Genomic DNA, 13,242 nt, shown 5'->3' with positions numbered 1-13,242 from the left:
AGACGAGTTTAATCAGTTCTGTGCAGATGAGGGTATAGGTCGGCATCATACTGTCAGGAAGACACCACAGCAGAACGGTGTAGCAGAACGGGTTAATCAGACACTGCTAGAGAGAGTCCGATGCATGCTCTCTAATGCAGGGCTTGGGAGGAGGTACTGGAGTGAAGCTGTGTTAACAGCTTGTTATGTCATTAATAGGGGTCCTCATTCTGGAATTGATTCCAAAATTCCGTTTGAGATCTGGAGTGGTAAGTTGCCTAATTTTTCGAATTTGAAGATTTTTGGTTGTGTTGCTTATTATCATGTTATTGAGGGTAAGCTGGATCCACGAGCCAAGAAGGGGTGTTTTGTTGGGTACGGGGATGGTGTGAAGGGGTTTAGAATTTTTTCACCTTCGGAGGGTCGGGTCATTCTTAGTAGGGATGTTACTTTCGATGAAAACACCATGTATTCAATTAAAAATGCAGAGATTTCAGATTTGAGAAGGGAAGGAGACAATTTATTACAGACAGATGGGGTACTTGAGGTACATCAGTCTACCATTGCTGATTTACCTCGGGTACAATATATTGATGATGATGCTGATGTTCCAGTGCCGGGTACTCCTGAACCTGAGATTACTCCTACTCATTCTAACTCTGGGGATGAGGTGGAGCAATCTAATCAGGGGTCATCTAGTCAACCTGACACCATTCTTGAGATGCCTAAACGAGTTATCAAGAAGCCTGTTAGATTGATTGAAGAGATGGAGGGAAGAAATTGCTGTGTTGATGCGATGACAGGTTATGCATTGAGTGTAGCTGATGATGTAGAGTCATTTGAACCTGCCACATATAAACAAGCAATTAGTTGTAGTGAGTCTGCGCAATGGCTTGCCGCAATGGGTGAAGAGATGCAGTCTCTTTACAAGAACAGAGTGTGGGAACTGGTAAAGGTACCGGAAGGGAGGAAGCTTGTGGGTTGTAAATGGATTTACAAGAAGAAAGAAGGGTTGTCGGAAACTGAGCAAATACGTTTTAAGGCTAGGCTAGTTGCTAAGGGGTTCAGTCAGGTAGAAGGGGTTGATTTTGTTGAGATATTCTCACCTGTGGTTCGACATACTTCTATCCGTGTGTTATTGTCAATTGTAGCACATTTTGATCTTGAGCTGGAGCAGTTGGATGTTAAAACGGCTTTCCTTCATGGCGATTTGGAGGAGGAGATTCTGATGAAGCAGCCCGAAGGATTCGAAGTTCCTGGAAAGGAACACTATGCCTGCAGATTGCTAAAGTCATTGTATGGACTTAAGCAATCCCCCCGACAGTGGTACAAAAGGTTTGATTCTTTTATGGTTTCACAAGGTTTTGACAGGAATTCATATGATTGCTGTGTGTATCATAGTAAGCTGGATAATGGTTCCATGATTTATCTTTTGTTATATGTTGATGACATGTTGGTTGCCACAAAGAATAAATCTGATATTGCTAGATTAAAGGAGATGCTTAACTCGGAGTTTGACATGAAAGACTTGGGTGCAGCTAGGAAGATTTTGGGTATGGAGATCTACAGGGATCGGGCTAGAGGTAAGCTTTTCTTGACTCAGAAAAGCTACATTGAAAAGATTCTGTCTCGTTTTGGGATGGAAAAATCGAAGCCTATAAGTACGCCAACTACTGTTAGTTGTAAGTTGTCTTTGTCTATGTCACCTCAATCAGAGGAGGAGTTGTCTTATATGTCTAGAGTTCCATATGCAAACGCGGTTGGTTGTTTGATGTATGCTATGGTCTGTACTAGGCCGGATATTGCGCATGCTGTTAGTGTTGTAAGCAGGTTTATGGCTCGACCTGGGAGGGAACACTGGCAAGGGGTGAAAAGGATTTTTCGCTACCTGAGAGGGACAACTGATATTGGTCTTGTGTACGGGAATGGTAGGGAATGCTTGGTCACTGGGTACAGTGATTCTGATTATGCAGCTGATGTGGATACCAGGAGGTCTGTGACTGGTTATGTGTTCACTTTGGGTGGTTCTGTGGTTAGTTGGAAGTCTACATTGCAGTCATCAGTTACGTTGTCAACTACTGAAGCTGAGTATATGGCTTTAACTTCTGCAGCTAAGGAGTCTATTTGGCTCAAAGGCCTAGTAGGTGAACTGGGTATTGCACAGGATTTTGCTACAGTGTATTGTGATAGTCTAAGTGCGATTTGCTTAGCTAAAGATCAAGTACACCATGATCGGACGAAGCACATTGATGTCAGGTATCATTTCTTGCGTACTGACAAGAGGATTAAGGTGAAGAAGATTGGGACTGCTGACAACCCGGCTGATTTCTTCACTAAGCCTGTTCCGTTTAGCAAGTTTAAACATTGCTTAGACTTGCTAAATATTGATTACTACGTGATGTAGTAGGCCCTGAGGGGCGAAGTTGGGGAGCTCCTGGTGTAGGTGTGTTGGCATTAAGGTGGAGCTTGCCCGGGGCTTGTGATGCAGGTGGAGCATTATGAGTTGTTATACTTGGAGACGAGTATGTGATGGGTCTTGGTTGAAGACTTATCGGGATGTATGGCTTATGCATGAGTCCTGCATCGGGTTTGGCTTGAGATGTTTTTTCACTATGTCTTGATGGGGTCGTTTGCTGACTACGAGTTCTCGTCAAGGTGGAGATTGTTGATAAGTATATTAGGTGACTCGTACTTCGTAGCTTTGTCCGCCCGATCGGGCGGACATTGCCCGGTCTGACCGGGCGGAAGAAGAAGAGGTGCCTGGCAAATTCGTTGAAGAAGCTGCTCTCGCGCCCGACCGGGCGAGCCTTCGCCCGACCGGGCGAGCCTTCGCCCGATCGGGCAGACCTTGCCCGGTTTGACCGGGCGGTGGGGGTTGGATACGTTGAAGCATTCGTATGGAGTTTTCTTCTCGCGCCCGATCGGGCAGACCTTGCCCGGTCTGACCGGGCGGTGAAGGAAAAATACGGAACGCGGATTTTGCGGTTTTAGGTTATCTTATTTTATTATCTTTTTGCCCAAGTATCTTTTAATTAGGGATTAATATAAAACCTCCCTAAAATCAGTATTAGGGTGAAGAGAGACAGAGTGAAAGCCGTTCTTGAGAAATACAAGAATCATCTTTGTAATCTTTGCAGTTTATAGTGAAATCATTCGATCTCGGTGCCCGTGGACGTAGCTATCACATCGATAGTGAACCACGTAAATTCTTGGTGTTGTTCTTATTGTTTGCATTGAATTTCTTTATTGTTTTCTTGTTTGTTTTCGACCTTTGCTTCCGCTGTCGCACAACACTAAACCCTATATCCGGCCCAATTTACCGGGTTTGGTCATGAAATTTTGGCCGAAAGCTACCTTTAATTGCTGCATGTCTAAAAGAACATCTACTTTGCGGCATGTCTCATGGTCTCGTTATACCATAGATTATTTAAGGGGCACAAACTTCCTATTCTTATATTCTAATTTCTTCTCCTTACAACATTTTTCTACTACGTTTATATGAATTAAACGTTGGCCCATTCCAATTTCCAAGAACAAACGAATCTAGGCAAAACATGATGTGGCCTTACAACAATAATTGGAAATTTCGTAAATTTTATAAAATTGGACTGCGGGGCAATAAACTGCGCAAATTGGAATTATATGACAGATTTTCCATGTATCAAAGTTCTCCTAGTCCTTGTCACTTAATTAGTAGTATGCTAAAAGTGATATTAATAAACGAATTTTAGCCCCACATATCGTCGCAAAATCATATCATGTATGAAATGTGCAAAAAGTAGTTATGATCTTCATAAAATTCAAGAACACTTAGAGAACAAATAGAAAGAAAAGGCTTCAAGTTAGTTACAATTAGACAACACCTTTAAGGTTTTAGCCTACGTGATTAAGACTGAATAATTATGTACAATATATAGGTCACACGTTCAATTCAAATATTCCACTTCTATTTGTGTTTTGTATTGTCCTTGTGGCTTATTGCAACAAAAAAAACATAATTATATAGCACCATCGCTCTATCACCATCACTTGTAATCCTCAAAATAATTTAAGAACCAAGACAAAACATAATTTTCTTTTCTTTTGATGGAGAGAACCATAAGGGCAAATAATGTAGACAGGACAACTCGAAACATCAACCAACTCATGTAGTTGATCATCCATTTAGTTACGACGCTATACAGAATATGTGATATCCGTTTCTAATGATTATAGACTTGTATGTGGTGCCCTCTAATTGTATATGTGAATACGACGTAATATATTATATTTTAATACATAATAAGCAATAAGATTGTTGATTATATTAACGGTGCTTTGTAATTGTATATATCTTATTATCTTCATTGCAATAATTGGTGTAATTTATCATTGATCCCTTCAAACACGTCAATATAAACTTAGTAACATGATTTATATTCTACCGATTCAACTACTCTATTTCCAGGACACTCTCCAAATTTGTCGCATGCATGAAAAGAACATGCAAAATCAATCGTGATCGATTTCTATCTAAAGTGGGGCCATGCAAAAAAATTTGTTTACTCATAATTAATTACCAAGTGGTTTAAAAATTACTCCGTACAACATTTTAACCTTAATTATGTAAGCAAGAATTAAATGTGCGCCTTTTCTCATTTATTTCACCTTTTAAGTGTTTTACTCTATAGGGAAATTGATTACCCTTTTCGTGATAATATCATGAGAATAATAACCCAAGCAAACTTGCTTTATTTACCAACCTAAATTGCAATGGCAAGAGAAATGTGCATAGCCAACCTAAAAGACTAGCCTAAACTATGTTATGTCTTTTTCACTTTTTTTTTTTTAATGTGATTTTTCTCTTTGCTTGCTTGCTTAGTTTACATAACCAAAAAAACCTTCCACTACAAACTTTATTAGTTAATTAAATTTGACAAACGCTTAGTTAGTTGTTAATATTACCTCCGTTAATTATTATATGCAACTCTTGAATTTTTTTTAATACTTCACAAATAATAGGATATTTTGGATTTTAACACCTGACAAAAGGCTGAAAATGGTTTTTAACACCCCCCAAAAAAAAACTTTTATTTTAACACCTCCCAAAAATATAAAAGTTGGAAGTTAACACCAGTTAACGATTTCCGTCACGGAAATTTAACGTGGGTCCCATAAATTGGCTTCAACTCTCCTTCGTTTTCAATTTTTTACGAAACCCACCTTCGTGGCTGCCATCCCATTTTTTCTTCTTATTCCTCCCTTCATCTTTTCTTCGTCTTCTTCCTCCCTTCATCTTCATGGCTGCCATCCCAAACTCTTTCCTTCGTTCTTGCCCACCCTCCCCTCAACTGCCACCCCTTCCCTCCCCCTCCCTTTCCCCCACCCCTACGCTGCCAACCGAACCCACCCCCTTCCCTTTCCCCGTTCTCGCAACCAAATCAGCTCCTCTCCAAATACCAGCCCACAATCGCAACCCCTGCAGCCACCTCCTCACTCAAACCGCAAAAAATCAATTCCCAACATCAATTCCCGAAATCAGAGCAAATCGCAGATCCATCGAACCTCGTCTAGAAATCAATTTAAGTTTGCCGAAAAAAGTTACGGTGTGGTGGTTTAGGGGTTAGGGTGGCCGAAAAGGTTAAGGCGGGTCAATTCGTTAGGGTTTGGAGCAAAGTGTTGCAGAAGAGTGGTGGTAGTGGTGGTGGTTGCGGCGATTCAGATCTTTGATTGTGGTTTCGGTGTGGTGGCTTGGGTCGGGGCAGCAGGGGAAAAGGGAGAGGGTTGGGTTGCGTTTGTGGGGAAAAGGGGTGGGATGGGTTCGCCGGTCGTCGGTCGGGGGAGGGAGCTGGGTGGCTAACGGGATGGGGCAAGGTTGGTTTCTTGGGTGGTTGATTTAATTTTGGTGGCCGGTCCCCAGTTAACATGTTTGCTGGCTGCGAAGGCTTGGTCAGTAGCCGTACAGGGCCCTTTATGGGCGGCGGAATTGGTGGTAAAAAAAATGGAAGTTCTCAGTCGCTTTGTTCTCCAACGAAGGAGAAGATGAACCGGTGTTGAATTTTTATTTATTTTTTGTATGGTTTGATTTATGAGCACCAAAAATCTGTAAATCTGTAAATTATGAGCACCAAAAATCTGTAATGGATAAAATCAATGAAATGAAGGTTCAGAGAGGAAGTTTCGTGTTTTGCTGGGTGAAAATTGAAGTTGAAGCCAATTTGTGGGACCCACGTTAAATTTCCGTGACGGAAATCGTTAACTGGTGTTAACTTCCAACTTTTATATTTTTGGGAGGTGTTAAAATAAAAGTTTTTTTTTGGGGGGTGTTAAAAACCATTTTCAGCCTTTTGTCAGGTGTTAAAATCCAAAATATCCCAAATAATAACCAAAATTTGACATAATAATTGTTATTATCTCCCTCATTTGAAGGGTGAATATCACAAAAAATTGTCTCATACAATATATTTTTCTTTGAAAAATTAAAATAAATGGATCTAATTTATGCAGTAACATTTTAAAATAGCATACACACGTACTCCTTATGAAGCGGTACTCTATATTTATCGATTTCAAGCAATAAATATAGGTTATAAGAAGAAAAATGAAGTCTAGAATTCTTAAACATGGGGATCAACATTATTCACACCCATCTAACAAAGTTTTGCGGACTAATAATTACAAATTTCTAGGTAATAATTAAAATCAACAAATAATAAGGCTCATTAATTTAGAATATAAAAAATAATTTTACCACATGAAAATATGCAAAAACTCCATGTGAGAGGGCAAGAAATGTCCCCTAAATTGTGGTCTTAAACGTGGTTTTCGCTACTTGTGGACAACCGTTACTTATATATTTTCATGTTCTCTTATTTATTCTAACCATATAATATAAAATATATTTACATGTTAGTAGTTTAGTACCATTACTTTATATCATCTTGTAGTGGCGGCGAATACTAAGGTGCATTAATTGGACCACCAGATGGGTTTAGTAATAGTAGTACACTATATAAAAATATAAATGCGTTAATCTACCATATAAAAGCCCTTTTGCAAAAGCAAAATGGCACTATCATACTACTCGTACTATTCTATGGCTTCTTTCAAGTGTTTCATAGCATGTATTTCAGTGCTCATCATTCTTAGCCTTTCTAGTAATGTTGAAGCTCGTAGTAAAGAGCAGCTTTCGATTGATTACTACTACTACACTTGCCCGAAGGTTTTGGATATCGTCCGCGACACCGTGGTAGAAGCTATTAAGAACGAGACTCGAACTGGTGCCTCCTTGCTTCGCCTTCATTTCCATGATTGCTTTGTCAATGTGAGTAATATACTTCTTTTTCGCGCTAGCTCTTGTTTAGGATTGTAATTGCAAGAGTTGGTTTAATTAGGTTGATGCTTGATTTGTAGGGATGTGATGGATCCGTACTATTGGATGATAATGCAACATTTACCGGAGAAAAAAATGCATTCCCTAACAGTAATTCACTTAGAGCATTTGATGTGGTAGATGTCATCAAAGCTCGATTGGAGAAGGCCTGCCCACTTATCGTCTCTTGTGCTGATATCCTCGCTATTGCTGCTCGTGATTCCGTTTATCATGTAAGTTATAACCCACATGTTCATAATAATGCAAAACGATTATACAGCACCAAATTGTCATGTAAAAAAATTAACTCGAATATAAAAGTAATTTGCTAGTAAAGGTCAATTCATAGGAATTTGCATTGTTCCCGTGAATTTCCTAGAGTGAACATAGATAATTAATGAACTTGACTAATTTGGTAGAACATTGTCAATGTATAGTATCAAATATTTTTGTCGACAACTTTAATTAAACATTGTCATTTAACAATACTCTTATTTATTTGTATTAATGACATGTTACTAAATTAATTATTAATTTTATTATTTAAAGATTTTCTAATTGTGAAATTAATTGATTTTTTTTTTAATTTATATTTTACAGTTAGGAGGTCCTACTTGGGATGTAAGATTGGGAAGAAGAGACTCTCTGACAGCAAACTTAACAGCTGCCAACGTATTTATCCCAGCACCATCTTCCAATATCACTCTTCTTAAATCTAATTTTGCAGATGTAGGATTATCATTCAAAGACTTGGTGTCACTTTCTGGTATATATTCCTATTTCTTTATTCTCAAAAAAAAAATATATATATATATACTTTTTTTAAAAAAAAAAAGAAAAATAAAATAAAATATACTTTTATTTATTCTTACTTCTTTGTTTATTCTCATTAAAAAAAAAAAAGAAGAATAATTTCTTTTGTCCTATTCCAGATTCTGTAATTAAAGTTTTTATTCCACCTATTCTTCCTTCTTTTAGGTGGAAATTTATTTTCCTTTTGCTACATTACCAATTTATAACAACCTTAGCTTGATTAAGTTTATGTCAAATTGGTAATGTGACTAATTAAGTAAAGATTTGTGAATAGTATAAACTTTATCCTCGAATCTATTCAAGAAAAGTTTTACTCGTATTTCTTATTCACAATTTTCCAAAAACTTTCATTAAGACAATTACTAGCTAGATTAATGTATCACCAAATTCATCACTTATACTACGTAGTGTTCAAGTATATAACAATGAGACAAAAAATCGATCAGATGTCATACACAATCTTAACCTCAAAATTGTCAAAAACCACAAATGCCAATCACATTTGGAATGGATTCCTGAAATTTCAGGATACAATAAATTGAAATAATAGATGATGGGTTTTCCTCAACAAAAAAATAATAATTGATCATGGGGTTGTCATACACAATTATATAAAGGTAATGCATATGATAATGACACCATATATTTATGATAACAATAATCATAATGATTTAAGACTTTTTAGCTACAAAAAAGTTGTAAATTTATTTATTCATCATGTCTATATTTATTGTGTCAACCATTTACTATAATTACATTATTTTAATGACGCATGAATGATGTCATATTTACAGGGGCACATACAATAGGCTTTGCGAGGTGCACAACATTTAGGTCAAGAATTTACAATGATAGAGATATTAGTCCACCATTTGCTCAAAAATTAAGAGGAGAGTGTCCTCCTGTTGGAAACGACGACGTTTTGCAAGGATTGGACCTAAAAACTCCTTCACATTTTGATAATTTATATTACAAGAATTTGTTGACTAAAAAAGGTTTGCTTCATTCAGATCAAGAGATATACAATAGCAACAAAGCTGATCCAATTGTTAGAAAATATTCAAGAGATGTTTCCAAATTTTATAGGGATTTTTCCAAAGGTATGATTAAGATGAGTGAAATTAGCCCTCTTCTTGGTAATGAAGGTGAGATTAGACAAAATTGTCGAGTAGCCCGATAATTAGCTGGGTGATCTAATTGATTAATTAAGTTGTTTCTCATCATGTGTTGAAATGTGATTAATTACATAGCTATTTTTTAGTTCCTTTTTTTTTTTTTTTTTTGGTGATTATATACACATTAGTGTTCAAAGTATATAGGAGTGTATATTACTCCTCTTTGTTTATGTACATTAGGAAATTTTCAACCCAAATTTTGTAACATTCTTAAAATGCTATGAAATAGTTATTCAAGTTACCAATATTATTATGTACTCCATATAATACTATCGAGTGTTCATTTTGATATTGTTTTTTGGTACTTTACAATATAGCAACCAAAGTTTGCACTCAATCTGTTCCAAATAATTATGCATTTGACCAAGTTGAATTGTTGTAATTATCATTGACCCTATATAAGATTTTGCATATCTGACATACTAATATTGTCTTTATTATGAATTCTTGGAATAATCCAAAATTAAGATAGCTTCGTAGAAAGAAAATTATATTTAATGTGCACTTTAACAGTTCAACTCAATTTAGAAGCTTACAAATCGTTTTTTACTATTTGGTAATAGTGTGTGTAACGTTGCATATAAAAAGAGACATGCGTAAAAATTTAGACAAGTCTTCTCTTAATACCCGACATATCTAAAATATTAAATTGACTTAGATTATGCATTTGTGCATGAACTCTCCATTCTCATTGTACCGAATAAAATCAGAAAATTCAACGAGCACTAATTCTTTGGATTAAAATTAAATGCTGCTGGTTCTCAAGCAGAGTATCTTTCCCTCAACAAAAGTAGAGGATCTTAGGCTCTTAGCATCCTTTTATACCGAGTACAATATTTTCCTCCTTATTAAGTAAACAATCTCCTCAAAAAAAATAAAAATAAAAAAAAGTCGGTGGACCAACAATATGCTAATTCCTTTTAAACACGTCAGCAATCTCAACCAACAAGTAGTAACTTTTGAAAAATAAAATCACAAGCAATAAGTGATACTTTTTTCATAAATTTCATTTCGTGTCATATGGGCATCATTACCCTTTTTTTCTCCTTTTTATTTGATGAAAAGTTTGAAAGATTAAGTTATAGTATCTAATGATCTAATTAAGAAGTATAAAACAATAAAGTTCTAGATTAAAGGACCAATTGAAAATAGGTCAATAGGTGTATAATTATTCCATTACTTAGCATAATTTTTATTTCTTTCTTTTTATAAGTAAGTACTTCGTAGTTAGTTAGAGCTCATAGTTTGAGGCCAGGTGATTCGAATCTGTGATATTTTACGCAATAACTCTCAATTTTTGACACTAAGCCAAGATCTCATTAATTTAGAGCTTATAATTTTGGTATGAAGTACTGATAGTGATCTGCATATGATTAAGATTTAAATTAGGTCATAGTTCGATTAAGGATCATCCTTAATGTTTTTAACTATATTTAAAATCATATGAGATACAACATAATTACGAAATACATTAAATAGGTAAATCGAGTAAAAAAAAAAGCCCCTTTAATTAATTAGGTACATTAGTACATAGTACCCCAATAATGAGAGAGGAGATGCCAATTGAAAGTGGAGCTTACTTTCTTTAAGTAAATAATGCCAAGCAAATTGCGATGACTAATGAATGAAAGCTATATTCTTAATGTATGGACCCTAAGTAAGGGACGTGAAAGCCAGCTAAGAAGGCACAATAATACATTTTATGCTAATTTAGTTACCTAAATTGACATGCATTATCTATTTATCTATTATAAGTACATAAGATTATAAACTACTAAAACTAGTGTAGGACAAATTTGATGAAACATCAATTGGTTAAATTTTGGTCATACCATGTGCTTATTCACTAGGAGCTTTTCGATACCAATCTTCGTTGAATTATTTTTCATGCACATTTAATAAGAATCGTCGGTGGCTATGTAGCGGCTACATCACATAGCTAGCTAGCATATTATTATAAGAATTTTTAAAAGGTGACGTGGACTAATTACAATTTTTTTTACTTTATTTTATACGGGGAGTCCCCTCACTCTATCACAAAAATGGGAGAATGAGTATCAAATCCCCAATCACTTGGGGGGCAGTCCCTCCATCTTCTATGTCCTCTTACAAATTAATATTATAAGCAAAAAATTAAAAAATAAATAAATAAAAAGATGATAAATAAATTTTTTTCCAGTATAGAGAGTCACAAAAAATATAATATAAACAAATTTTACACCAAAATTCGACGATGATTCTTATTATTTGGTTTTGTGCTAAAAGATGAGAAGTATTTTAGTGTTAAACACAAATGTCTAGGTGAAACCGTAAATTTAGAGAGAGCCGTGCCCTTCAAAGTGGAATAATCATGTAAAATATACGTTGCTTAATATACTACTCTTCCATCAATATGCAAGGAACATTTGAGACTTGAGAGTAGGTTAGTAAGTTGGCTAGGCTAAAAAGTAAAAGTTAACAATGAAAAGCAAAAATTAAAAATTAAATTTAAAAAAAAAAAAAAAAAAAGTGAAAAAATTGTAGAACTGAGTAAAATGAAATTCCTTGATTTTATACTTACATTTCAAGCTTTGAATAAAGAGTTTAACTTTTGGATAGCTATATTCATCACTAATATTACACTAATTATGGGCACTTATAAGAAGGTAGAAATGTTTGTTTATTAGAAATGTTGGTTACAATATACCTATAGAGAGTAGAACTTTAGCACGTACATAGATAAATCAACTTAGGCATATATATCACCAAACAAGGTTTAGTCAAGTGGGGATTCCGTTACCCTTCCTTCCACTCCTAAAGGGCCTAGTCCGTTAACTCGTGACGAGTGAACCTGTGAGAGGTTCCAACCCGGTAGGATCCTTCTCCTTACCGATCACAAAATTAAAAAAAGGCATATACAAGAATCAACCAAGGCTTGACTTGGCTTTCTCCTCTAGTGGTTGTTCCACAAACCACATGGTGTCTAATTCATAGCTTTATTACTACTAATAAATAAACAAGATTGATTACTCGTGTATTTTTGGAAAAAGTAATTTTAAATTAAACATACGAAATAAAAGGTTAATAATTCTAAAGGTGGAAAAGGGAAGAAAAACAGCTTTCCTCTTCAATTAAAGGCTTTAGAACTTTCCTCAACAAAGATTCGATTTTTGTATGTTTCAATAAAAATAGTGTGTAAATAATAAGTTGTAGATAAATTACATGATTTTTTATAAAGAAGCTGAGTGAGAAGGAAGCTAAAGAATACCCTCATCTCACATGCTGTCCTCTCTTTTTATTTTAAGTATCTTTATTTTTATTTTAAGTATCTTTATTTTTATTTTAAGTTCATAGCATCTTATGCTCTTTCTTTCTTTAGCAATTTCATTTAGATCACCATTTTTTTGGTTTTTATGGCCACTTTCTCCGTGCAATTTTGATTAAGCAATTTTTTTTATTGACTTTTCAACATAGAAGGATTAGTATTAAGACTATTAACACACTAGGATTAGATATAAATTTAGTATACTAATATTGGAATCTGTTCTTTTTTACTTGATCAGTTTTTTTTCATCACGTCTGCCAATGCAAAACTTTAACGATCAATAACTTTAATTATTCTTAAGTAAAAATTATAAAAGTTATATATTATGATAGTACTTATTGAGACGAGTTTAAAAATACCCCACATGAATATGTTTTTCCTTACATATTATTCACAAAAGAAGGTTAAAGGAGAGGTGGTGAATAGTGTAAAAGTCATAATAGGTCAAATAAAAAAGAACAAAGAAAGTATATAATAAGGCATAACTTACAAGTATTAAAGATAAAAACTTTCTTTAATTCCTCCATTTAATTTTTCCCGCTCTCCTTTTAATACGTATTTTAAGAAAGACATAATATGAAAGTATGAAGTAAACAAAAAAGACACATGACATTACGCTC

At 35.0% G+C, this 13,242-nt stretch overlaps 1 protein-coding gene across 1 annotated transcript; it reads left to right on the top strand.

Annotated features, from left to right (window-relative positions):
* The first annotated feature begins 6,881 nt into the window (after window positions 1-6,881).
* Window positions 6,882-9,644, top strand: LOC110699374 (peroxidase P7-like). Its single transcript, XM_021876898.1, has 4 exons — window positions 6,882-7,282; window positions 7,372-7,563; window positions 7,931-8,096; window positions 8,938-9,644. Exons 1-4 carry the CDS (start codon window positions 7,025-7,027, stop codon window positions 9,321-9,323), a joined length of 1,002 nt encoding a protein of 333 aa, XP_021732590.1. The 5' UTR covers window positions 6,882-7,024; the 3' UTR covers window positions 9,324-9,644.
* The last annotated feature ends 3,598 nt before the right edge of the window (window positions 9,645-13,242 follow it).

Source organism: Chenopodium quinoa, unplaced genomic scaffold (assembly GCF_001683475.1).
Source record: "Chenopodium quinoa cultivar QQ74 unplaced genomic scaffold, ASM168347v1, whole genome shotgun sequence".
Lineage (NCBI taxonomy): Eukaryota > Viridiplantae > Streptophyta > Magnoliopsida > Caryophyllales > Amaranthaceae > Chenopodium > Chenopodium quinoa.
The sequence above is the reverse complement of the archived record's forward strand: the minus strand, read 5'-3'. Positions and strand labels throughout refer to the sequence as shown.